General features: G+C 24.0%; 10 protein-coding genes across 10 annotated transcripts; 6 read left to right on the plus strand and 4 right to left on the minus strand.

Annotated features, from left to right (window-relative positions):
• Nucleotides 1-3,359: 3,359 nt before the first annotated feature.
• On the plus strand, nt 3,360-8,568 carry DICPUDRAFT_148469 (uncharacterized protein; the record flags this gene model as incomplete). The annotated part of the gene is made up of 4 exons (XM_003284617.1): nt 3,360-3,417; nt 3,488-4,899; nt 4,966-5,059; nt 5,117-8,568. The coding sequence occupies 4 exons, from the start codon at nt 3,360-3,362 to the stop codon at nt 8,566-8,568; spliced, it is 5,016 nt and encodes a 1,671-aa protein (XP_003284665.1).
• A 178-nt stretch (nt 8,569-8,746) lies between these two features.
• Nucleotides 8,747-10,309, minus strand: DICPUDRAFT_148470 (uncharacterized protein; the record flags this gene model as incomplete). The annotated part of the gene is made up of 3 exons (XM_003284639.1): nt 8,747-8,752; nt 8,832-9,087; nt 9,333-10,309. 3 exons carry the CDS (start codon nt 10,307-10,309, stop codon nt 8,747-8,749), a joined length of 1,239 nt encoding a protein of 412 aa, XP_003284687.1.
• Nucleotides 10,310-10,910: 601 nt separating this feature from the next.
• Nucleotides 10,911-11,817, minus strand: rasD (uncharacterized protein). The gene is made up of 3 exons (XM_003284640.1): nt 11,624-11,817; nt 11,443-11,555; nt 10,911-11,370 (listed from the first exon to the last, which is right to left on the minus strand). Exons 1-3 carry the CDS (start codon nt 11,696-11,698, stop codon nt 10,998-11,000), a joined length of 561 nt encoding a protein of 186 aa, XP_003284688.1. The 5' UTR covers nt 11,699-11,817; the 3' UTR covers nt 10,911-10,997.
• A 1,183-nt stretch (nt 11,818-13,000) lies between these two features.
• On the plus strand, nt 13,001-14,407 carry DICPUDRAFT_75630 (uncharacterized protein; the record flags this gene model as incomplete). The annotated part of the gene is made up of 1 exon (XM_003284618.1): nt 13,001-14,407. One exon carries the CDS (start codon nt 13,001-13,003, stop codon nt 14,405-14,407), a length of 1,407 nt encoding a protein of 468 aa, XP_003284666.1.
• Nucleotides 14,408-14,503: 96 nt separating this feature from the next.
• Nucleotides 14,504-16,216, minus strand: DICPUDRAFT_148473 (uncharacterized protein; the record flags this gene model as incomplete). The annotated part of the gene is made up of 1 exon (XM_003284641.1): nt 14,504-16,216. The coding sequence occupies one exon, from the start codon at nt 16,214-16,216 to the stop codon at nt 14,504-14,506; it is 1,713 nt and encodes a 570-aa protein (XP_003284689.1).
• Nucleotides 16,217-16,872: 656 nt separating this feature from the next.
• Nucleotides 16,873-17,352, plus strand: DICPUDRAFT_75632 (uncharacterized protein; the record flags this gene model as incomplete). Its single annotated transcript, XM_003284619.1, has 1 exon — nt 16,873-17,352. One exon carries the CDS (start codon nt 16,873-16,875, stop codon nt 17,350-17,352), a length of 480 nt encoding a protein of 159 aa, XP_003284667.1.
• Nucleotides 17,353-18,164: 812 nt separating this feature from the next.
• Nucleotides 18,165-19,805, minus strand: DICPUDRAFT_75633 (uncharacterized protein; the record flags this gene model as incomplete). The annotated part of the gene is made up of 1 exon (XM_003284642.1): nt 18,165-19,805. One exon carries the CDS (start codon nt 19,803-19,805, stop codon nt 18,165-18,167), a length of 1,641 nt encoding a protein of 546 aa, XP_003284690.1.
• A 662-nt stretch (nt 19,806-20,467) lies between these two features.
• On the plus strand, nt 20,468-21,019 carry DICPUDRAFT_148476 (uncharacterized protein; the record flags this gene model as incomplete). Its single annotated transcript, XM_003284620.1, has 2 exons — nt 20,468-20,878; nt 20,963-21,019. The coding sequence occupies 2 exons, from the start codon at nt 20,468-20,470 to the stop codon at nt 21,017-21,019; spliced, it is 468 nt and encodes a 155-aa protein (XP_003284668.1).
• A 969-nt stretch (nt 21,020-21,988) lies between these two features.
• DICPUDRAFT_45645 (uncharacterized protein) lies at nt 21,989-24,153 on the plus strand. Its single transcript, XM_003284621.1, has 3 exons — nt 21,989-22,308; nt 22,397-22,807; nt 22,872-24,153. Exons 1-3 carry the CDS (start codon nt 22,228-22,230, stop codon nt 23,835-23,837), a joined length of 1,458 nt encoding a protein of 485 aa, XP_003284669.1. The 5' UTR covers nt 21,989-22,227; the 3' UTR covers nt 23,838-24,153.
• An 825-nt stretch (nt 24,154-24,978) lies between these two features.
• Nucleotides 24,979-26,726, plus strand: DICPUDRAFT_28052 (uncharacterized protein; the record flags this gene model as incomplete). The annotated part of the gene is made up of 3 exons (XM_003284622.1): nt 24,979-25,068; nt 25,165-25,584; nt 25,656-26,726. 3 exons carry the CDS (start codon nt 24,979-24,981, stop codon nt 26,724-26,726), a joined length of 1,581 nt encoding a protein of 526 aa, XP_003284670.1.
• Between the last annotated feature and the right edge of the window lie 407 nt (nt 26,727-27,133).

Consider the following 27,133-nt stretch of genomic DNA (forward strand, 5'->3'; position numbering starts at 1 on the left):
AAAAAAATCTTCATATCAATTATTGATATTTCAATAATGTCATTTATGAAATGGTAAAATGAACAATACAAAATAGTGAATAAATGGTTTAGTTTCCAATTTAGGAAATATTAAAATATGATTTTGATTATTTTTTGATTATTTTTTTGTTGGCAATTGGACTTTTTATGAAAAAAACAATAATGAATTTGTACTAAAATATGGATATGAATATTCTTTCATAAATGAGAGATATGAAAAATAAGATGGGAGAATTTTATATTGCGGAGAGATATTATTGTGTGAGGAATTTATTTTTAGATTATGAAATGTTTTATTTTTTTTTTCTATTACGATTAAACTTTTTTACTATTAATTTTTGTTTGATATAAAGTTTTTTTATCAAAAGTACATTTAAATGTAGCTTGAGGTTGTATATATATGAACAAGAATAAAAAAAAGAAAAAAAAAAATAGAAAAAAAAAAAAAGTTTTTATTTAATAATTTATTATTAATGTTTTATAATTTATTATAAATAATTAATTTTACAAATTTTTTTTTATTGTTTTTTAAATTCTATATATATAGAATATTCATTTATATCGATCTATTAAATTTGTTGTCAAATTTTTAATATTTTAAAAATTATAATAAAATTGTTTTTTTTTTTTTTTTTTTTTTTGGGGTATGAAATATATGAATTGTTTTGGGGTTGGGAGTATCCCAATTCGCCAATCTATTTCATAATATCGGACATTTATTAAAATGAAATTAAAAAAAAAAACCAATCTTTACAACTAATAATGTGTTGAGGGTGCTTGGATCAACATTAATGAAACAAAACTTTATTAATTTTATTTTAAAAGAAAATATGATTTGAAAATGGTTTCTTTCTTTTTTTTGTTATTTTAAATCTAATAGTTTAAATTATCTAAGGTTTTTTTTATAATTAAAAAATTAAAAAAGAGAGGAAGAAATAAACAAAACAACACTTGATTTTTTCGATTAAAAAAAATTTCATGAAAAAATTTAAAATTTTTTACATAGATACACACACACCACACCAAAACACACCTATATAATTTATACTATTTTAAAAAAAAAACAAAGTCTTTAAAAACTAAAATCATCTTTTTTTTTTTTTTCTTCCATTCTTTCTTTATTTATGGTTTCTAATATATTTATTACATAATATTATTATTATAAAATGAAGATTTAAAAAAACGAAATTTATTTACCACATTTATAAAATTTAAAATTTGAACTAAAAAAAAACAAAAAAAAAAGAAATAAAAAAGATATAAAAAAACATAAAAAAAGAGAAAGTTTTTAAATTTTATATTTATTACTATTTTAAAAATACTATTAAGTCTTTGGTGAAATTTGATTAAAAATGATAGGTTTTATATAAATGTGATTTTTTTTTTACTTTATCTGTTTTTGGTAAAAGTTTCTATGTGAATTTTTTTATTTTTTATTTTTTATGAAAAAACTTACTAATTAATTATATATGGACCTATAATCTAAATTCATTAAAACATGCTCTATATGTTTATTACTATATTTGGATTATGGTTGAAATATGATTGTGAGCTATTGTTATTTTATTATTTAACCCTATAAGTATTATTTTATTTTGCTCACAACAATCATGCAGTTATGATGACTAGGTAACAAATATATCTACTAATATATCGTGTATTTATAGTTTTATTTTTATTACTAATGAGTTTGAAAGAGAATTTATTATTATTTTAGCTGATTGTTGTTGAGGTTGTTTGAGTTAAAATATTTATATATTAATTTTTTTTTTTTTTTTTTTTTTTCTTTTTTAATAAAGATAAAAATAAATAAAATTTAAAAAAAAAAAATTTAATTAAAATAATTAAAATTAAAAAAAAAAAAAAATAATAAAAATAATAAAAAAAAAAAAAAAAAAAATTTTATTAATTATGGGTGGGGTTTCCAAAACACACACCACACACACACACACACTTACTCTCTCAAAACATTTGTTAATTAAACTTTTTCAAGTTTTGATTTGTTTATTATTTATTTATCCAAATATAATTTATTCATAACTGAATCAACCAATTTATTAAAAGGTCCTTTTCTTATGGATATTTTTTCGAGGTGAAAATATCCCAATTTAAAAAAAAAAAAATTAAAAATTTTTGGTTGATTGAGAGAATGAAAGGATTTGTGATGATAAATATATTAAATAATTACCAAAAAAATATTTTACTATTCTTAATTAATGTTACTACTTTTTATTATTATATTAAACTATAATTAGAGGTAAAAAATGAAAGAAAAATGAATTGAATTTATACTAATTAAATTGGGTAATGTTTATTTTAATTAACACTTTTTTATCTTTCTTAAGAGCATCCAACCAAAAACATACACACACACTCACTCATTTTATAGATACACTAACACCACACATCTGAAAAAAAAAAAAAATAGATTTTATTGTTAATATTATCACTACCACCACAATTATTACTAAAAGGAATAATTTTAAATATTTTAAGATATAAAAAAATTCTTTCAAAATAAAAAAAATAAAAAAATAATGAAGATAACCATAAGTGATTAATACTATGTTGTTTATTTAATAGATAAAAAAAAAATAAAATAAAATAAAGGGTGTTTATAAATAGGTAACCAAATATATATATAAAATGTATATACGAGTGGGTTGTTTCTTTATAAATTACATATTAAATAATATCTCTTATCTAATCTGCTTGTTTTATTTTATCATAATTACAATTGTAAAAATTGTTTCTTGAAATCTATTATTATAATTCCTTTTATATAAATTATTTAAATCTACAAATATTTTACCCCCACCACACTCTGTTTTATAAATTTTTAAATGGATTGTGTGATTTTATAAATTACAAAATCAGGCAAGCCTAGCCTACCAGCATTTATACATTTCGAATTATGAAAGGATTGAGTGTAATTACCAATTTTTTAAAAAAAAAAATTTCGAAAAAAAGATTTTTTTTCTTTTTTTTCTTTTTTTTTTTTTTCAGTTTTTTTTTTAAAACAAACGCATTCAGACACCGATCACTTGAAAACAAATATCCTCAAATAAATATAAAAAAAATGAATCTTATCACCCAAATTTTTAAATATAGATAGTATAAAAGGATGCTTAATATGTTTTCAATGATTCTTTTTTTTGATTATAGTTGATGTATATTTATTAACACCATATTTTTAGAAAAAAAATTTTAAAAAAAATATCTTTTTAATTTTTTTTTTAAATTTAATTTTGTTTTTTTAAATTTAATTTTGTTCATGTTTGTCATATTTTATTGCTGGAGCTCCAAAACAAATATATTTTGTTCATGTACAATAGTTAAATGGGAACAAAGATTATAAAAATATCCCATTATTTAATACTTTTATTATATATAGTCAGTAAGTATTTAATTATAAAACAAAGATTTTTAAAAAAAAAAATATTAATTTTTATTTATTTGTGTTTAAGATAAAGGTTTTTGCAGTATTAATGTATTATCAAGTGATATAATTGAAAAAAGTTCAAATTTATTAGGAATTAATTTAAACTATGCCTATTTAAATGTAGAATTAGATGAGGAGGTTGTTAGATACGATACTTTAGCATGTCCAAACTATGAATGTCCAGTTGATAATACCATCATTACACCCAGTGGAATAGACTGTTCATGTGATTATACCGGTGAAGAGTGTCCAAAAAAGCTTAGTCCTGAATGTGGCTCAAAAGTCTGTGATGAGTTTGCAAGTGACGGTGAAACCCCAATGTGTTTTGGAAACTGGGAAAAAATAGAACAAGGACAGCAACTTTTTGTAAATATTTTAAATGGAGAAACCAAAAATTTCAGGTATAAAGCAAATGCAGAAGTTTGCGAAAGTTTATTGGTGGTTATTTATCCGATTGTTGGGTTTTTTAGAGGTTCAGTGGGTGCTACTCCAATTACAAATCTTCAAAGAAATCTTCCTTATGAACATGTACAAACTTATAATATAATGAATTTATGCCCAACTGATAACCAAGGATATACAAATACTCTCTCATGGACTAAAGACACTTATTTTATTTCAATTGAACCAATTGGAACCAATGTAACCTTCTCAATTCAAATTTATTCAAATGAAACACCAAATGCTCCTATTGAATCAAGTTGTCAAACTATTTTAAATGATGCCAAGTGTGTTATCGATGGCCAAGCTGTCACAGATCAAATTCAGGGCCCAGCTTACAACTATTATACCTTCCAAGTCACAAAACCAGATTATTATTTTATCAGCGCACCTGCTTTATATCAAGATATTAATCTTTTCATTTCAGATGATCCATCTTTACCATACCCAGTTATTTCCAATCCAGGTAAATGGCAATCTGCGGAAGAATATGATGACTATTTATTAATATTTGCCGAACCGATTAATAGCACACACCCAACCACTCTTTTCATTGGGATATATTGTTCATACCCAAGTAATTACACTTTTACAGTTACATCGCAAGGCTATCGATACCCTGTAAATATTTCAGCACTTCCCGAAAATGCTGGTGCCTATGCTTTAACAAAAAGTTCGAGATTAATATTACCAGATGGTACAAACTATAACTGCCCCTCATGGTATCTTTGCTTTCCTTTTTCTGTCCAATACCCTTTATTCGATGGTAATGCATTATGGCCTGTATCCACATACTTTTCAAGTGATAAAACTTTTCAAAATATTCATTTTGAAAATTCATTCTTAGACAATCCATTCAAACCAAAATCGTATCAAGCGTCATTTTTATTATCTCTTCAATCAGATTCAACAAATCCTTATATATACCAAACTTTCGATACAATTTCAAATTCAAAAATTGAATTTATTTCCACTCTATTTAATACAAAAGGTCAAGTAAGTAAATTTTTTTTTTAACTGTCCTTAAAAAATATTTTCCTAAATACTAATTCATTGATATAGCCACTTAAAGGAATTCATGAATTTAAAAAAAGAGAATTAGAGTGTGATTACAATAAATTTCAAAATATTTTAAATGCAGTGGAAAAAACTGAAGGTAATTTTTTTTTATTTTTTTATTTTTATAAATATTTTGTTTCTAATTTATAAATAGAATTACTATTTAGTGTTTCAGATCTAAACGAATTAAATAATTGGAGATACAAACTGGATTCTTTAACATTTAGAGATGATTGGATTGCTTGTTTAAATGAAGCTAAATCACTCTTAGATACACAAACGATAAAGGCCAATGTATCATCTATATTTTGTCCTTATAGTTCAAATAGTATACAGTTTGCAAATGATCCATGTTGTAATGCTAGTCTTTCCTTTTTCGAATGCTGCAACCCCAAAACAGTAGAAATCACACAAACTGATTTTATAGGCACCCATAATGATCTAATTAAAGACCAATGCTCAAGTTTTGAATGTACACAGTCAGTTCTTTCAGATTTTTATAATTCAATTAATTCAGTAGGCTCTTGCTCAGTTTCAAATTTTGCGACCCAAAATTTAAAATCATCTGTTACCCAAGTTCTAAGAGATTGTAAAAACAATACCTTTAAATATTGCAACACCGATAGCGACTGCTCTGGATTTAGTAACAAGAAATGTGACCTATTTACGAGAAATTGTTTAATAGATTTCGAAATTCTCGATAAAAACTATATTAAATGTGTTTTGGAAAATATACCACCAAGTACACTTTATGGTTTGGCTCAAGTATCTCCATCAAATATCACAACTTCTATTATTGAACAACAATACCAGGCAAATCAACTAGATGATTGTATTAGTGAATCGAGCTACCCTATTCGCCAGATGATTACCTATACCTCCCCCAATATTCCAAATAACCGTTGTTACCCACCTGCCAAATGTTTAGATCAATCTTGCGAGTTGGAACACGATATATGTTTTGATCAAGTATATACAAATTTTAGGGAATACCCATGGTTGGATATAAGTACTTGTCAATCAATTGGTTTTTGTCCAGTTTTTGTTGATGGATGCAGTTCAGTAGATTACGAAGGTAGTGAATGTAATCAAAATTGTGATACTCTACAATCATTTTGTGGTCATTGTACAAGTAATGAAACATATTGTCACCATGTATCAAGTCTTAACGATCAATCTAGTTGTGAAATAAGCTCAAGCTGTTTGTTACCAAGTGGTGATTATGCACTAGGTCTTACTAAAGAAGAATGTGAGGGTGTGGGAATGTGTACTGGTTATTGCGGTTATACATGTGGAGACAATAGTGGATGTTTAATTACAGGTGCATTAACTCCACAGCAATGCTCATCTCATGCTAATTCTCAATGGATAAATGATATGTGTTTTTATAATACTCAAATACCAAGTCAATGCTCATCAAATGGATATATCTGGGAAGATTGCTCAATAAAATCAGTTGGAGAATGTTCAGGACCAACTTCAAATACTCTAAACTTTTGCTCATTGGCACCAACAAGCTGCAGTACTGAACAACAATGTTTGTCCCAAGGTGGAGTCTGTTCGGATTTATATTTTTTTTTACAAGAAAATACAGCTAAATATTCATCGGGGTTAGGTAAATGTGTTAGAGGTCATTTTGAATATAGAAGTGGTTTTTATCCAAGTTGCAATTTTGAAAACGAAAACGATTCACCAATGGGGTGTTTTGAACATGTTCCAAAATATCTTAACAAGTCATCATGTGAATCTGCATCTGGTAAATGGTGGGTGCCATCGGTCAATAAAGAGCAATGTACCTCTACAAAAGGTTGTAAAACTTTAGATTTAAATTCCGATAATTTACCAATTAACTTCAGATTTAATCAGATGACCGAAGATCTTTGTACCAATTGTTATCAATCACAGAACAAATGGACCAATATGTTTGAATGGACATCTAGCCAATGGATTAAAGGTGTTTATTTAGATAAACTCACTTGGGTACAAAATAATAAATTTAAACTAATCACTGAAAAGAAAAAGGCATTTAGCTACCAAAGCTTTTACTACAACATAATGAATGTTGTTGATACTCAAATTGCAGATCTCTTACGTTCAGAATCATTCTGTAGATTAGAAAGAATCCAATCAAACTTAAATTCAGTCGCATGCAGTTGCTCAGGTGAAGGTGGTCCAACATGCTTTAAATCATCAGTCCCTCTTTTAGGTCAAACAAAGCCATGTTTTGGAGAATCAAGCACATTCACTTTTGATTATGGACAATTGCATTTTACACAAGATTCCATTATTGGAGGTTGCCCATCTCTTTTAATATCTCAACTTAGTAAAGAAAATTTCATGGCAGCTGTTCCAGAAAGCTTATCATCAAATTTTGTAAATTATTATGTAATCGATAGGTATGGGGTTTTAAATAAAAAAGATGCAATTGTGGGTATTTTACTTGAAGATGGTATAAATATTAAAGCCCAGTTTTCAAATATTAAATCAGTAACAGTGTGCTTCAATGTCAACTCTACTACAACCTCAAGATATCCAACTTATGACTTTGCGTCTACAAATGATGAAAAAAAACCATATCCATTGAATGCAGATATTTTTGAAATTAAATCCAATAGCCCAAATACAATAATTCTATGTTCAAACTTTACACAAGACTTTATTTTGGAAAAGAATGAACTTGAATTATTTGCAATTATCAGACGAGACAATTGGGAGAATCAAAAAAGAGAAGTATTTAATCAATCAACAAAAGGTTTGATATTTACATTAGCAACTTTTTATTTATTGGTTTCTTTTTGGGGTTTCTTTCAAATTGGGTACATTTTTAACAAACAAAGAAGTACCGGTCAATTTAAGTTTCAACTTGTCCATTTATTAATCATTATTGTTACAGTATTCATAATAATGAGATCAATTTATTTCTATGTATTGGGAAATGGGCATTTAGCATTCAATCCAGTCGGTGACTATATCCTCGTAATTTTACCAACATTCCTTTACTTTACCACCTTTACAATTGTTGTAGTTTTGTTCTATGTCCTTGTATACCTTTCATATAGAACAACTGACCAATCAAAAAGAATTTTCAAAATGGTTTTTTTAATAAACTTTGTAATTTATCTGCTATTCATTGCATGTGCATTAGTATTCAAGAAAACCCAAAATATTCCGACCAACGATTGTGGTTCAAGAATTATTATACCAATGTCAAGCTCTATTCCTCAAAAAGCCATTTCAATAACCTATGCTGTTGTTCAATGTGTAATTTCAGTAATACTGGGTATTGCATTTATTTATTTGGGTGTATCACTTTACCTCATTGTTAGAAAAACTAAAAAATCTTTAAATCAAACGGCAAACTCTAGTACATACAATAGAATTTTCCTTCAAACATCAATCTGCTCAGTAGGTTTTATTCTTCACTGTATTTTTATTTTAATTCTTGTGACAGGTAATTTAAATAATATGACATTTAGCTTTATATGTTTAATTATTACAGAAATTATTCCAACTATCACTTTATTATATTGTTATGACCCAAGACATAAGAATCAGAAGAAAGAAATATCGATGAATTCATCTAACATTATTTCATCCGATTCATAACCACCAAAATTTTGTAATATTAAAAAAAATAATAAAAAAAATTAATTGTATTATATCTTTTTTATATTTATTATTTATTTATTTATTTTTTATTTTGTAAAACACAAATAATATAATGAATTATAAAAAATTGGTATTGAAATTACTAACCAAATTAAATGACAAGAAAGTAATATTGTTAAACCTTTTTTTAATATTTTTTTTTTCGAATTGATATTTTTTGATGTTTCTATTGTTTCGGTATGGCTATGGTTTAAATATACAATATCTTCAGACTTTAAAAGATTCAATGGATTACTACCTTTGGAATTACTATTTTGATAGCAAGAATATAAATGTTTGAGGTATCTATCCATCTTGTGATCATCAATCATTAAAAACTTTTTATAATTATAAAGCTTTTTAACATGATTTATAATTGATCTAAAATTAAATTCGGCATCTGTATCTAAACTTTCATAAAATATGAATCTTCCACTTTTATGGTTGAAAACTCTTGTATATTTTGATAAAAGACCACTATACACAAGCAAAAAATATTATTAATATGAGTATAATTAAATCTTTTAATGATATATAAAACTTACATTGAAAAAAAGTTTTGATATATTATATACATTAATTTAGTTAACAATAATGGAGTTGTTAACAATATTAATGGATATACCAGGTTATAAATTATTTTTTCTATTGATTGAACAATGTCCGTAGTTAGATGATAAGCAATTGTAAAAAGAAGTGTGGATACCATTAAACCCATATACATAAAGTCTATAAAAATAACAGGATAGTGGCTCATCATTGGAACAATATCGTATTCGTTTAGATAGTTTTCGAAAACTTGATTATAAACTGGATTACTATCTAAAAATAATTTACAAGATGAATGAAGAAACGATGGTGAACCAAATGAATAGCACTTTAATTCCAGGGTATTGGTAGAATCCAATTTGTTCTTTAATTTGATAGCTTCAAAGCAAGCAAATGTAGCAAATGTAGCGCCCATAGAATGGCCAGAGAAAATTAAACTTTTTTTACCCAGCTTTTTAGTAAGAGAAATAAGATCATCAACAATAGAAACAGCCCATTCGAAACGATCGCAGTCACTATAGAGACTGTGCTTAACACCATCATCACAATTGAACTTTATCTTTTCAAGGAACCCACATGAGATATCTAGAATTAAATCGGATGAGTTTACAGTGCCATTAAACGAACAGTAACAGTTGTTTTGATCATCAAATGCTATTAATACCTTGGTTCTTGTATGAATTGGTTTAAAATAATATAGTTTACGAATTTTTTCTAATACATGAGTAACTGATATTTGAGAATGTAGGTATTGCAAAATAGTTTCTTTATCGTTAAGATATGAAAGTTTTGATAAAACACATGATATTAAAACTCTATCATTTTCTTCAATAAAAATATTGGTATCTTCTGTATTATTTGCATATATTTCAGTTAATCGGTTATCTTGGGTGATGGAGCTACCCTCTTCTGCGTTTATATTTCTAAAGATCTCATTTACTTTTGAATATTTTTGATCAACTTCGACTAGTTTTCGTAGCTCATCAAACCATTGAGCCTCTCTGCAACAACTATCATATGTCTTTTCTATAGCAACAACCTTTTCTATTAATTGGTCTTCTACAATTTCATTTCGGGTGTTTCTTTTTTTTCTGATATTTTTATAGTAAACTTTGAAATTATTTGTTAAGTTATCCACCAAGTGAGTCATTTTGACTTTATAAAATTTCTATATATATTAATCTCTATTTACTTGTATTTTATTTATATTATTTGTTTTTTTAATTTTTTGTTGTTTTTATATTTTATTTATTTGTTTGATATTGTTTTATATTTTATTTTATTTTTTAAATATCTGTAAACCAATAAACATAGGAAAAATATTTAGACGTGGTTGTATTATATAAAAATTTTAGAGTTAAAATAAAATAAAAAAATAAAAGATTTTAAAAAAAAAAAAGTAATTAGAGAATTCAAACAACAACCAAAAGGCATCTTAAATTAATTATTGGTCCATTTAATAATGATAATTTTAAAAAAAAAAAGAAAAAAAATAAAAAAAAATAAAAAATTTTTTTTTTTTCTTACAATCAAAAAAAAATCATAAAAAAAAAAAAAGATATTTTTTATTTTTTTTTTTATTTAAACAAAATATAATTTTTATAATTTTTATTTAAAATATCTTTATACGTAAGCAAAATAAACTACAAAACTATTGCTTTGAAGATTCACCAGTAAAAATTTTTTTTTTTTTATTTTATTTTTTATTACAACTAAAAAAAAAAAACGACAGCGACCATTTTTTTTTTTTATTTTTTTTTTTTTTATTTTATTTTATTTATTTGAGTGGTTGTGAAATTTAAATTATAAAAAAGAAATAAATTCTTTTCAAAATTTGTTTATAAAATATTACATGATTTCTTTTTCTTTTTGGTTTTATCAACTTGATCACCTTTAAGATCTTTTCTAATTTCACGGACTAAAGAATAAAATGATTCTTCTACATTGATTCTACTCTTGGCAGAGGTTTCCATGAATGGACAGTTGAAAGATTTTGCTAATTCTTGGCCTTCATTTACAGAGACTTGTCTTTCATGATCCAAATCACATTTGTTACCAACTAAAATTAAAGGAACTCTATCTTTATCTTTGACTCTAAGAATTTGTTCTCTAAATGAAGCAATTTCGTCATATGATGATCTTGATGTAATTGAATAAACACAAAGGAAACCTTGACCAGTACGCATATATTGATCTCTCATTGCTGAATATCTAAATAATTTTAATATATGTATTAATAACTTTTTTTTTTATAAACCCTTTTTTTTTAATTAAATTATTTACTCTTCTTGACCAGCTGTATCTAAAATATCCAATAAACAAGTTTCTTCATCAATAGTTACTTGTTTTCTATATGAATCTTCAATTGTTGGATCATACTCGTCAATAAAATGATTCTTTAAAGATAAATAAAATAATATTAGAGCACTGTTTTTTATTTTAAACTATTTTAAAAAATACTTACTTGAATTAATTGAATAGTAAGTGCTGATTTACCAACACCACCTCCACCGACAATAACTAATTTATATTCTGTCATTATTATTATTTATATATTATATTTACAAAACGAAAATAAAAAATTTAGATATTTAAAATTTTATTTACAAAGTTGAGAATTATTGGATTTTAAAAACAATAGTTTTTTTTTTATATTATTTATAATTGATGATTAAATAATAATAGTAATAAATAAACACTAATAAAAATTTAAATTAAAAAAAACAATTTTAAAAATATTTATTAAAAAAAATTAAATTAGCACAAAAAAAAAAAAATAAATAAAAAAATAAAAAAATTGGTACGATGTTATAAAAATAATTATTTAATGATATAATTAAGATAAAAAAATTAATAATTTTAAAATAATTATTTGGTTATTTTTTTCTAACTTAAACTTTGTAGAATGAAATCAAATATTAATATGTGTATTGTTTTGTATATTGGAAAAATATTATTACTGTGTTGTTGGGTGTTTAAGTGTGAGTGTGTTGGAGTGGGTTTGGTGAGTGTGTGTGTTGTAGTATATTTGGATGTGTTTTATGTGTATAAATAATTTGAAAGAAAAATATGTATATATCTTGTTTTTGAGCTAGCTAGATAGTTTTTTTTGATTTGAATAAAGTTTAAATTCTCTTAATAGATAATATTTAAAAATTAATATTGATAATTATATATATATATTTGTATAATAAAAAATAATATTATATAAATTTATAAAAAACGATTAATTGTATATTAGATATATAAAACAACAAAAAAAAAAAACTTAAATATCAAATTTAAAAATTTAAAAAAATAAAAAAAAAAATTAATTTTTAAATTTAAATTAAAAAAAAAAAAACCTAAAAATAGAATTGTGTTATTATGCCATTAATAACAGTGATATTTTTAATATTATTATTATTACTATTAAAAGAATGAACAGAAAAAAATTATTATAAAAAGAGAAAAAAATAAAAAAAATAAAAAAAATAAAAATATTAGTTCAAGAAATATAAATCCAATTATATTAATATGACTGTTTTTTTTATTTATTAAAAATTAACAAATGAAGATATTTTACTTTTTAAAGTGATTATTATGAATATTAATAAATTTAAAAAAAAGATAAAAAATAGGCAATGAATGTTATTTTTTTGGTTAATTTAAGCTTGAGTTAATGGAAAATAAAAAAAAATAAAAAAAATAAAAAAAAATAAAAAAAAAAATAAAAAAATAAAATAAAATTTTTTAATCGTTTTTTTTTTTTTTTTTTTTGTATAATTTATATTTCTCTTTTGTTTATAAATCATTTTTTAAATAACCCAAATAATAAAAAAAAGAAATTTAAAAAAAAAGAATGAATTTAAATTTTCAAATACCAGGTGTTGTCAGTAGAAGATATATAAGCGAAATCAAAGGCAGAGGGTTATTCGCCGAAAAAACATTCGAAAAAGGTGATGTAGTCTTTTCAGAAAGACCTTTATTCAGTGTTCAACATGTTTACAATAGAGCAACAGCATGGACTTGTGGTAATTGTTTTAGATTTTTAGGGTCATTAAATAAACAAATGTTACACTATAGAAAAGTATTTGGTATCAGAGAGCAATCAGAGTTACCAGAGTTCGATTTCCCACCATATACATTCCAAACCAAAGTTTTCAGTTGCTTTGCAAAATGTGGTGAAAAATATTGCTCAGAAGAATGTAGAAATGAGGCATTCTATAATCATCATCAAGTTTTATGTGTTGGTGAACAAACTCCAGAAAATAACCCAATGTATTTATTCAAGAAACACTCGATCGACACAAACGAATTATTCCTTTTAGCAGCTCAAGCCATTGCATATTTAATTTGTAAAGTGGGTAATGATCAACCAATGGTCGAAAATAGTAATACTACAACCTCTTCAAATACCACAACTACTACCACTACCACCTCCTCCTCTTCAACAAATGAATCACAACAAAATATACCATTGGCAGAAAGAATTTGTAAAGAGTTCTTCCAAGAATATCAACATAGAGATTGGTGGGATGTTAGAATCGACGATAATTTTACAAATGAAGAGGCTAGAAAATGGTCACAGGAATCATTAGAATTACTCCGTAAAGCTTTATTACCACTTTTACAAAATAACCCAAGAACCAACAATGCAGTTTTTATCAACACTATTCTCAGTATGGAGTTTTATTCACATCTTTTAGGTCTTTTGGAAATGAACGATAATTCGATTGGTTTCTTTAATCCATTAGAAACATTTAGAAGAAACTTGGATACAATTCCAAACATACCACAAAATCACAAAGATCACATTAAATCAATTATGCACTCAACTGTCGAAGAATTCCGTAAATATCTAGGTTATCAAGAGGAAGAATGTGACGAGGAAGGTTGTGATCACGATCATAGTGGTCATATGATGGACGGTAGTGGCCATGAATCACATGGTCACCATCACGACCATGGTGACTCTGCAATGGATGAAAATGAAGAGGAGGAGGTAGAGGAAGTTTTCCCATCATTTGACGGTTATGGTATATTTGGTCTTCAAGCTATGGTTAATCATTCATGTGAACCAAATATTAATGTTGCTTTTTCAAATAGCGATAATCGTGCTCACATTATGGCACTCCGTCGTATCGAAGCTGGTGAAGAATTATATCACTCTTATATCGATGAAGAACTTCCATATGATATTCGTCAAGAAGATTTAGTTACATATGGTTTCAAATGCGAATGTCGTAAATGTAAAGCAAGAGAATAAAAAAAAAGAAAATAAAATTTTAAAAAAAGAAAAATAATTTTAAAAATAATATTTTATTTATTTTTATTTAAGGTTTTTTATTTACGCGGCTTTTGTTTATTTGAAGGGTTTATTATTTTTATTATAAAAGTTACTATTTTTTTCTAGTTCTGCTTTAGTTGAGCAATACTGGGAATGAGACGAACCTGTTGGACTATAAAATGTGTTGCATTTTGGACATTTTATTTTTTCATTATCGTTTTTAACTTTTATATTAGTATTGGCATTTGGAGAGTGATAACCACTATTTGGTTGAGGTGGTGAGCCTGTTGGGGGATGATTTGAATGGCCACTGGGGGAGGATGAAGTTTTTAAACCACTGTTGTTATTATTACCAATATTACTATTTGTATGATTATTAGAATGGATATTAGGATTATTTGGAACACCATTTTGCATAATAGCATAGTTATGGTTTAAATGATAACTATTAGGATCAACATGATTATTACTATTATTCAAATTATTTGACGAATTTATATTACCACTATTGGCATTACTAAAACCATTCATAATATTATTAGGAGTATTGCTATTGTTACAATTAGGAATGCCAGCGCCATTTGAATAATTCATGGGAGGCAAATATATATTATTTGTTAAATTTAGTGGATTACTAGGACTAGTTGAACTATTTGAACAATTAATTGGATTATTGCTATTCATAGAAGGATTATTACTATTCATATTGTGATTACCAGCGCCATTTGAATAGTTCATGGGACAACCTTTAATATTTGTAAAATTACCTGGATTATTAATAGTAGGACTTTTTGAAAAATTGTTTGGAGTATTGCTATTGTTGCTATTAGGATAATAAGTGAAATTCATGGGAGTATTATTAATTTGATTATTAACATAGTTATATGAAGTATTGATGTTGTAATTATTAGGACCACTAAAACCACTTAAATTGCTACAGATTTGACTATTATTATATTTGGAACTTGCATCAGGGACGTTTTTATCTTTTTCCTTATATATAAGAGTATTCTTTTTATGTTTACTTTTATTTTTAATGCTGCTATCATTATTATCACCATTAGAGTTATTATTATCATTTTTAGATTGATCTTTGTTATTTATAATAGTTAAATTATTATTATTATTATTTTTATTGTTATTATTTATTTTGGAATAGTCAGATTGATCTATATTATTTGGTGTTATGTACTTATTGACATGCACAAATCCTCCTTCTTGAAAAACAAAATCCCCAAAAGGAAAATTTTTTATAGAATCACCCATTTTTATTTTTATTTCAGAAATTTTTGTGTCTAATTCTTTAAAATCCATCAGGATTGAACTACCAATAGTTTTAGAACTTTTAAAAATATCCCAGGTGACTGGAACATTTTTTTTAAATTTCTTTTTATCATCAACAATATCTATTGCTACTTCATAACAAAAAGTATAGCAGTTATTTGTTACCATATTATATTTATCCCTAAACTCTGATATTATGAATGAAGCTCTTTTTTCTATTGTGTTTAGAGATAACTTAGTTTTTCCTACATGATAGACATTTTGATTTTCTCTGGGAGAATATAGTTTTTTGCAATATAAAACACAATTTTTTTTTGGATCTATTCTTAAATCAATAAAAACACAGGAAATGACTAAGCCTCTATGAAATGATGTTCTTGAATCGTGATCCACAAAATAAATATCGTGATCATCCTCAACATTTGGAATTTTTGAATTATTTGTGCCTAAATTAATACTATTAATATTATTATTAATATTATCGTTATTATTATTTATGGTCATTTATTTTGTTTTAATTTTACTATGATTAAGGTTGAAAATGTTTTCTATTATTAAAATTATTATATGTTTATAAAAAAAAAAAGTAAATTATAATGGGAAAAAAAAAAAAAAAAAAAAGTGTGCAAATTTTAAAAAAATAAAAGAAAAAAAAAAATATTGTGAAAAAAAAATATTATAAAAAAAACCTTAAGTTTTTATTTTTACTTACACAATACTTTAAACTTTTGGAGGTTCGGAATTTGGATTGGGTTGTTCAAAATATAATCCGAAAAAAAAAAAACTAAAAATACACTTTTTTAATGTTGAAAATTTATAAAGCTAAAATTAACCTATTAGATTTAAAAATAATCTTTTTATAATAATAATAGGATAAAAGATTGTGTGGGTGGTATTTTTTAAAAAAAAAAATTAGAAAAAAAATTAAAAAAAAATTGATAAAAAGTTAAAAAAAAATTGATATTGTTATAATATAATATCTGGTTTTTTAAAAATCAAGTTTCCGCAAATTTTGAAATAAAAAAAAAATAAAAAAAAACGTAAATTCTGAATATTTTCTCACACTTAGTTTTGAAATAAAAAGTTTAAAATTTTTTTTTTTTTTGATCAAAATCATTATTTCAATATCTTTTATTTACTATTTTTCTTTTTTATTTATAATGTCATTAAAAACCAAAGTGTATGTTTGTAAATTTATTCCGCACGATTCAAATTTTTCAACAAGTATTAAGAGTCATTGGGGTTTATTGGTAGCCGGTCAACTTTTCCATATTAATGTTGATGATAATAATAATGTTATTTACAAGAGTAAAGAATTTAAATTTTACTCTCTTGAATACACATATACCTTTATATACATTGGTAAAACAAAATTTTCTTTAGAAATCATAGATGATACTGCCAGAGATATTGCAAACAAATTTGTGTATAATATTAAAACATCAAATTGCCAAAATTTTATTTACGAATTAAGTAAATTAATAGTTCCAAAATTTAAGTTTCCATTGAAAGCATCCGATTTATTTGATGGTTATATTAATTGCACAACAGCAATGGGTTCAAAATCATCAATTTTTTCAGTTAATTTAACAGAAGAAGAAATAAAAAATGAAAGAGATGCTTATATAGTAAAAAAATAGAAAAAAAAACATTTTTTAAAACTCGATTTCAATTTCAACTTCAACTCCAATTTCAATTTCAATTTCAATTTCAATTTCAATTTATTCATTTTAAAAAAAAATAAATAAAAAATAATATGATTATTAACTTTTTTAAAAAAAGAATCATAGGAGAGAAGTTTTATATAAGAAAACCTTTGAATAATATTTATTCCATTTTTTATTGAGGAAATTAGAATATTTTAGTGAATTATGAGTACAAATACAATCAGTGTATAAATTTAACAAAAGGTGATATTATTTTTTATACAAATATTTCTTATCTTTATTTATTTATTTATTTATATATATATATACATTTTAGTTTATTTACACGGTTTTTGTTTAGGTGTAGTGGTTATTGTTCATATTATTATAAGATACCTGTGTGATTGGACAAAAATAATATGCGCTAGTACAGACTAGTCGGATCATTAAATGCATAATTTATCAAAATACCTTTAATTGTTGATCACCTGAATCCAATTCTTCTTTTTTTTAATTGTTACATCCATCTTCATAAAATTTTAAATTACGAAAAAATAAGAAAAGTAATAAAAAAAAAGATAAAAATTAATTATCTTTCAGTAAAGATTTGACCTACTTTTTTTTATAAGGAAAATAAAAAAAAAATAAAAAAAAATATAAAAAAAAATATAAAAAATAAAAAGACAGTATTTTTAAAAAACACGTTATTTTTTATATATATTTGCCTTTTATTGATAAAATAAAAATTAAAAATACAGGATTTACACAAGAATTAAAAATTTTGGTATGATATGATAAATACCCGGTCAAAACAATCTTGAAAATACTGTAGTAGTAGTAGTAGTTACAACCCCAGAGCTAGAGGCTAAAGGATTTGCGTTTTCAGTAATTGAGTATTGCATTATATTTTCATTTGCTATTGGGGGTGGAGGATGTACATTGTTGGTTTTGGGGATATAAAAATTATTTGGTTTATTTTTTTCATTTTTATTTCCTGAACAAATTTGGGAATGGGAAGTGGAACCTGTTGATTTATAAAAATTTTGACATTTAGAACAATATTTTTTTGGACTATTGTTTTTAATTTCTTTATTGGTATTGGTATTAGAAGAGTGGTAACCACTATATGATTGAGATTGTGAGACCATTGGGGGATGATTTAAATTGTCATTGGGGGAATATGGAGTTTTTGGACCACTGTTGTTATAATTATTATTATGATTACTGAGAGTATAGCAATTGTTACTATTATAAAAATTGGGATTAGTGTTACTACTATGAACATTGTTCATATAAATAGGTTGATTATAGGCAGGGATATTTTGATTAGTATTATATATTTCATTATTTGAGGGATTTACAGGATACCTATTTTGAAAATTATGATAATTTACATAATTAGGAGAATAACCATATGTATAATTATAACCATTTGTATTATTGTTAGAATTGGGAAGATAATTACTATTACTTAAAGGATGAGGAACATTATTGGTGGAATTAGGGTCATTTGTAAAATTATTGGGGTGGACACTATTTGTAATGGGATAGATTTGATTATTACTATTTTTGGAACTTGTATCAGGAATGTTTTTATTTGGTTCCATATTACTTTTAAATAAAAGAGGGTTGATATTATTATTATTTTTATTTATAATGTTATTTGGGGTACTATTAACGGTGCTTTTATTTTTATTTTCATTGGAATTATTATTATTATTAATAGTTTGTTTACTATTAATATCATTGGAGTTATTTATAGATTGATCCTTGCTGTTTGTTATAGGTAAGTTTTTATTGTTATTATTATTTACACTTTTTGAAAAATCATTAAAAGATGGATTTATATTTTTTTTTTCTGGGATAGTTTTTTTAATTTTATGAACATTTTCAAAATCTCCATCTTGGAAAATAAAAATCCCTAAAGGAATATTTTCTATAGAATTAAACAATTTAATTTGTAATTCTTTAACTTTAGGTATTAATTCATTATAATCCATCGTGAGTGGACGACGACTTAATGTAGAACTCTTAGTCATATCCCAAGGGGGTGGAGCATTTTTTTTGAAACTCTTTTTATCCTCTACAATAGCTTTTGCTACTTTACGACAAAAAGTATGGCAGTTATTTGTTAGAATATTATACTTAAACTGTGATATTATGGTTGAAGCTCTTTTTTCTATTGTTTTTAGAGATAACTTGGATTTTCCAACATGATAGACAATTTGAGTGTCTTTAGGTTCGTAAATGTATTTGCAAAACAGAACTTTATCGTTTTCAACTTTTAAATCAAAGTAAACACAAGAAACCACCAAAGCTCTATGAAATGATGATTTTGACATGTTATCTACATAATATATATCATGATCATCTTCTACATTTTTAAATTCTAAATTATTTGTGTCTTTATTATTACTAAAATTATTTTTATTATTATGTATGGTCATTTATTTATTTTGTTATTATTTTTCTATTATTAAGGTTGAAAAAATATTTTCTATTATTAAAATTATTATATGTTTAAAAAAAAAAAAGTATTAGTTTTAAAAAAAAATAAAAAAAAAAAAAAAAAGTAAAATTTTAAAAAAAAATATTATAAAAAAAAAAAATTGAAACTTTAAGTTTTTTATTTATCATCATAATATTGTGTTAGAAATTATATTTTGGAGTTTGGGTGGTATTTGACCTATAAAATTTAAAAAAGTATTAGGTTGTGCGAAATTTAACCCCCTTTTTTTTTTTAATTGTAAACTAACCCATTGAGTTTTTTAAAAAAAAAAAAAGTTTTTTAATAATTCCTTTAAAATTAAAAAGGGGGGTTTTTTTTAAAAAATTTTTTAAAAAAAAAAAATAGAAATAAAAACAAAAACTGTTGGTTTTTTTACAAAAAAAAAAAAAAAAAAAAAAAAAAAAGAAGTCATCAAGATTTTGATAAAAGAAGATCTCCACAAAATCTCATTCCCAAAAAATAAAAATAAAAATGTATTTTTAAATGATAAAAATTTAAAAAAAAATTTAAAAATTAAAATTTTTTTTTTTAGATAATTATTTTTTATATATAGGTTTAGAAAAACTATTTTATTTTATTGTTTATTATCTTTTATTTATAATGTCATTAACAACTAAAGTGTATGTTTGTAAATTTATTCGAGGGTTTTTATCAAGTATTAAGAGTCATTGGGGTTTATTGGTAGCTGGTGATTTATACCATATTAATGTTGATGATAATGATAAAGTTATTTACAAGAGTAAAGAATTTAAATTTAAAACTGTTAAATTCCAATATTCCTTTATATACATTGGTGATACAAGTTGGACTAAAGATATCATAGATTCTACTGCAACAGATATTGCAAACAAATTTGTGTATAATATTAAAACATCAAATTGCCAAGATTATATCTACGAATTAAGTCTTTCAATAGTAACTAAATTAAAGTTTCCATTAAAAGCATCCGATTTATTTGATGGTTATATTAATTGCACAAAAAATATCGGTTCAAAATCATCAATTTTTTCAGTTAATTTAACAGAAGAAGAAATAAAAAATGAAAGAGATGCTTATAATAAAAAAATAGAAAAAAAAACTTTTTTTAAAAACTAGACCCTTTCAATTTCAATTTCAATTTCAATTTCAATTTCAATTTCAATTTCAATTTAATCATTTTTAAAAAAATAAATAAATAAAAAATAAAATGATAAAGTTTTTATTATTAACTTTTTAAAAAAAGAATCATTGGCAGAGAAGTTTTATTTTAAATGAGGTTTAATTATAAAAATAAGAATATAAAAATTAATTACAAATTGGTATTAATAAAATTATATATTTAAGATTGATGATCATAGATATTAGAAAACCTGTTAATATATTGGAATATGTTTGATTGAGGAAATTATAGTATTTTATGAAAGTACAAAATACAATCATTATAAATTTTATAGAAGATGATATTATAAAATAAATTTTAATTCCTATTTTGAATTATATGTTGTATTTAATCATTTTTATTATAAAAAAATTAAAAATAAATTATATAAATATTTGGTAAATAAACTTTAATGGTTTTAATTTGTGTTATGTAGAAAGTTAAATTATTGTATGTGATAATGTTTACTTAACGTCATTAAGCATTATAATTCCTTTTTTATTTTATATATAGTATATCAGACCCCATCCTTCTAATTATATTAAATTTTTATTTTTCAAAAAAAAAAAAGTGATTATATTAAATTTTTAATTTGGGGGTAGTGGTGTTTTTGATGAGCTAATATCACAAACACCTATAATGATAAAATTATTTTAGGTAAGTGAATAATTAAATAAATATATTTATGAAATTATATATTAATACACAGTAATTACCATTTTGTGTGAGAGTGTGGGTATTTTTTATTTTATTTATTTTAATTTTTTTTTAATTTCTATAAAAATTAAATTTAATAAAAATGATGTGGTAGTGGGGTGAAACAGCATATATATATATTCTGTATATTTATGTAGGTAACTAAATTAATTATTTTAAAAATATATATTTATAAATTTAATTTATTTTTATTCTCTCCTTAAATAAATAATTTTTTTTTTATTATTTTTTTTACAAATATTATTTTAATTTCTTATATATTTTATATTTATTTACAAATAGTACAAATAATTATAACAATCACAATCATTGTATCTTTTTGTTTTTTATAGATAACAATAATAATAGCTATACAATAAAAGTACTTTATTAATCAATTTAAATTTCAATTATTTATTTAATTAATTTTTATTTTTTGTTTTTTTTTTGTAATTATTTTTTTATTATAAATATAAAGTTTTATAAATTTTTGTAAAATACTATCAATATTATTATAACTTAAGAAATGAGATTATTATTATCATTTATATTAGTTATTTTAACTACAAGTTTAGCTTTTGCAAATCCTAAAATTAGTGGTTGTGCTGTAAGTAATAAAACAAAGAATTATATTAAATTTATATTTTAATATATTATGGAATGATATTTATTAATTATAAATTCCAATTTTTCAGGAAGGATGGGGTGTTATAACTCATTCACAATCAGATACCGGTAGTTGCGGTTTACCAATACCTGATAAAATTGGAAGAGTTAGTTTGTCTACATTAGGATATCAAGGAGGTGTAAGTTGTGGTGAATGTTATGAAGTTTTTGGTCCATCAGGAAGTACAATTGTGATGGCTTTTGATACATGTGATGCAGGTGCTGCTTGTCAACAAAACGATTATATAAATTTTATTCTTTCAGAATCCGACTATGGAAAAATCGATAACTCCTCCTCAAGCAATATATATTCATTAGGTTATCAAAAGGTATCTTGCGATTTCGATGGAAATATTAAAGCCAACTTTAAGAAAGGTGGTGGTACAGCAACTGACTATAGATATTATTTTGGTGTTGTTTTTTCAAATTATAATCTTGCTGTAAGTAATTTATATATAGTTTATAAAACTATCATAAATTAATATTAACAAACTTTATTTTTAGATTAAATCAGTTGGTATTAAGGGAAGCGGTTGGAGAGATTATCAAACATTAACTCGTTCAAACAATATTTTTTCTTTTAACAAAGATAACAAAATAGGTGATCTTAATTTCCCAGCAACTCTTGCTGTGCAATCAGTTACTGGTGAAATAGTCAGATATGAATTTACAAAAGCCCCACAAGCAGGTATAGATATTGACATTAATGTTCAATTTAAAGCATTTTTAAATTCCGATCTTTCAAATGAAACATGTGGTATGGGTCAATTACCAGACTATTTATATAAAGATTCAGTTGGTTATGGTTGGGCAACTTATCAATCATGGGGCTATTCAAAATTAGACACAAGTTCAACTGATTTAGATGCTGCCGGTAAAGAAGTTGGTGCTAGTGGAACAATTATTAAAACTACCCTTTCATCCTATGGTGGTCTAACATTCTCAAGAGAAGGTAATTTCCAAACTAAAGATATAGATCAAATAATGTTCACAATGAAAACAAGTTTACCAACACCACAAATAGGTCTTTATTTTAGAAATGTTTCTAAATATTCTTTCACCAATGCCACAGACAAATGGGGAGTTTATGCAGTTGATATATCTAATTTAAATCCAAATGAAGTAGAAAACTCAATTACATTCTTTAACAACTTTGACGGAGAAGTTACCTATTGGATCGATAATATTAAATGGATTTTGAAAGATGGTGTAGACAAATTACCAATTCAGGTCACAGTTGTTCCAGACCCAAGTGCTCCAACTAAAAAACCTTCCACAGGTTCATCCACTGGCGCCTCCACTGGCGGTTCTGGTACCACTGGCGGATTAACAGGTATTTCAAGCTATTCCTCAGAAATTGACAATAGTGGTGATAATGAAGTTAGTCAAAGTGAACACAACAACTCTTCTTCCACTCTTTTTGTATCATCATCATTTTTATTAATACTTTTATTAAATATTTTATTATAAAAAATTAAATTTTTTTCATTATATAAAAAATTTTTTATCATTTTTAAAAACTATTTAATAAAAAAAAAAAACCTTCTTTACATTTAATAGATCAAAAAACAATTTTAGTATTTTATTCGAATGCCAATATCATATATTAACTATTTTGTGTCATTAAAAAAAAAATTTATAATAACCACAAACCCAACACACACATTATAAAAAACAACAATAATTTATAAAAAAAAAATAATAATAGTAACTCTATCCTCTATTTAAAATACTAAATTTAATAAAGCTGTTATAAGTATAATCCAACAATTTTTATTTAAATAATAATATTGTTTTTTTTTGTTTCCTTGTTTATGTTTTTTAGTAAAATGAAAAATAAAATTCTCATATTAGAATATTAACCCCCCTTGTTTTAAAAAAAATCATTTACATCACTATGCCCACACAGATATTAATATATAATAAATTGGTATCACATAAAAATAACAATTTAATTAAATATGATTCAATTTACTGTAGTATACTAAAATAATTTTAAAAAAAAAAAAGTACCCCCTATTTTTTATGATTGTTTTTTTTTAATATAATCTATTCGTAATTTAAAAAAAAAATAATAATATAACTAATTTGATTATAATAAAATTTTTTTGCGATTAAAAATTGTGGGATCTTCCTTTTTCAATAAAAAATAAACAAATTATAATTATTTAAATATAGAAATTTATAAAATGTTAAAAATATCTTTTAAATTTTTTATTCTTTTATGGTTATAGTGTTAATGATTGTATTATTGTTAAAAAATTAATTTAAAAATAGGTAATATTTTATTTTAAAAAATATTACTTTTTTGATATAATACTTTAAAAAAAAAGGAAATTATTGATGTTGATTAAAAATTAATTTATTTATTTTAAAAATAATAATAATAAAAATAATAATAAAATTTTTTTTTATTTTCTTTTTTTTTTTTTTTTTAAAAATCAAATAATATTAATAAAATAACCATTATAATAATCAATTTTATTTATAACCTATTTATTAAAAAATATATAATAAACTAATAATAAAACTATTCAAAGGAAAACTCTATCCTTTCTTTTTTTATAATTAGAAAAAAAAAAAAAAAAATATATATCTACAAATTTAGAAAATGAGACTAAATATATTAATACTACTATTAATAATATCATCATTTAATAGTATAATACTTGCTGCATATATAAAAATGGGTGAATGTGGTGTAAGTAATCAATTTTTTTTCTTTTTTTATTCCCTAATTTTTTTTAATTTTTGCAATTTATTAACTAAAATTTTTAATTGTTAAATTTTTAATTAGCAAGCAAGAGCTGCACCAAGTGAAAAGCCACCAGAAAAAGGTGGTATGTGTCAACTACCACCACCTACTAGAATGGGAACAGCATCGTTATCAATTGATGCATTTGGAAATGGTGCAAGATGTGGTGCATGTTATCAGTTAACTGGACCAATTGGGAAAACGGTTGTAATGGTAACTGATAGTTGTAATGATGGTGATGCATGTGTTCAACAGGATTTATTTAATTTTATCATTTCAAATAAAGATTTTGACAAGATTGGAAATTCATCATCCTATTCAAATATTTATTCATTAGGTTATCAAGAAGTATCTTGTGATTTCGCTGGTAATATCAAAGCGGTATATGGCGGTGGTCTATCAAAAGGACTTTTAGATTATTCATATTATTTAACAATTGCATTTCATAATTTCAATACTGCAGTAAGTAATAGCACAAAGAAATTTATTTATAAAAAAAATTAGTATTAATTAATTATTTAAATTAATTTTAGATTAAACAGGTTAGAATTAAGGGTAGTGGTATGGCAAACTATAGTAACTTAAGACGTACATTAGGTAAATTTACATGGAACCAAGAGTCGGGTGGTGTAAAGTTTGATTTTCCTGCAACAGTATTAATTACAAGTACAAGTGGTCAAATTTTACAATATACCATACCAAAGAAACCTCCTGCTAATATCCCCCAAGACACCAAATTACAATTTATGCCAAAGCCAACTCCAGAGTTAGAGAACTCAATATGTGACATGGGTTTAATTCCAGAATATATTTACACAGACTATTTGACATTCGGTTGGGTAGGATACAACTCATGGAGATATAATAACTTTAATCTCTCATCCCAAGAGACAGATGATAATACTGTTTTGGGAACATCAGTAGTAAAGATTGAATTAAATGGACAAGGTGGTTTACAATTCACAAGAGAAGGTGGTTTCAAAACTAAATATTTAGATACACTATCATTTGATATTAAAGTATCACCACCAACATCATCACTTCAAGTTTATTTCGGTAGAGTCGGTACCTTTACCATAGATGAAACCCTCAGTGAAGATTGGTCCAATGTAGAACTCTCAGTTAAAAGAGATTTACAACCAGATGAAGTAGAATACTCTTTATCATTCTACAACAATCAAGCACAAACCATCACTTTATGGATCGATAATATTAAATGGGGTTTCTCTGCTGACGCACCCAAAAGACCACCTACCGATGTGGACACTAGCACAACCAAAAACTCCTCACCAAATGGCGGAAGCGGTGTTGGCTCCACTATAACTGCAAATATATTCTCTTCGATTGGTATTACTTCAAATAAAAATGGTGTTCTTACCGGTATTGCCGATGGTGGTTCAGGTGAAAATGAAAGTGATGATGACAATCCACACAGAGTAAGAAAAAATCATGGTGATATAAATAACGATGGTATAGATGACTATTATCAAGAAGGTGGTTTGGGTTATCCAGATAATGCTGTATCTTCAATTCACACCTCTTTAAATAGTATTTTAATTTTATTAATTGCTATAGTTAATATAAATATAATCTTATTATTTTAATTATTTTATTATTATAATTATTTATTTTTTTTTCTTTCTTTTCTATTTATTATTAGTTTTTTCAACTTTATTTTTATTTTTTTAAATCATTTTTGTTTTATAACAAAACAAAAAAAATAAAAATAAAAACTAGAAATAAAAAAATACAAAAATAAAAATAAAAACTAGAAATAAAAAAATAAAAAATAAAAAATAAAAAATAAAAAATAAAAAATAAAAAAGCAAAAAACAAACTGAAAAAAACTAAAATAAAATATAATCCATTTTGATGAAACATATTTATTTTTGAAAAAAAAAAAATAAAAAAAAGTTGATAAAAAAAATTTCATTTTTTTTTTTTGAAAAAAAGATTTTTTTCACCCATTTATTTCACTTTTATTATTATAATAATTATGCCATCGATGAAA

Source organism: Dictyostelium purpureum (genome assembly GCF_000190715.1).
Source record: "Dictyostelium purpureum unplaced genomic scaffold DICPUscaffold_29, whole genome shotgun sequence".
In the NCBI taxonomy this organism is placed as follows: Eukaryota; Evosea; class Eumycetozoa; order Dictyosteliales; family Dictyosteliaceae; genus Dictyostelium; species Dictyostelium purpureum.

What these genes read in the sequence shown, in the direction of transcription:
- rasD (XM_003284640.1), bottom strand. Translation starts at nt 11,698, where the DNA reads ATGACAGAATATAAATTAGTTATTGTCGGTGGAGGTGGTGTTGGTAAA. An exon ending in TTACTATTCAATTAATTCAA is followed by an intron (nt 11,556 to 11,623) that starts GTAAGTATTTTT and finishes TTATCTTTAAAG; the next exon opens with AATCATTTTATTGACGAGTA. An exon ending in GATACAGCTGGTCAAGAAGA is followed by an intron (nt 11,371 to 11,442) that starts GTAAATAATTTA and finishes AAAATTATTTAG; the next exon opens with ATATTCAGCAATGAGAGATC.
- DICPUDRAFT_45645 (XM_003284621.1), top strand. Translation starts at nt 22,228, where the DNA reads ATGAGATTATTATTATCATTTATATTAGTTATTTTAACTACAAGTTTA. An exon ending in CTAAAATTAGTGGTTGTGCT is followed by an intron (nt 22,309 to 22,396) that starts GTAAGTAATAAA and finishes CCAATTTTTCAG; the next exon opens with GAAGGATGGGGTGTTATAAC. An exon ending in TTTCAAATTATAATCTTGCT is followed by an intron (nt 22,808 to 22,871) that starts GTAAGTAATTTA and finishes CTTTATTTTTAG; the next exon opens with ATTAAATCAGTTGGTATTAA.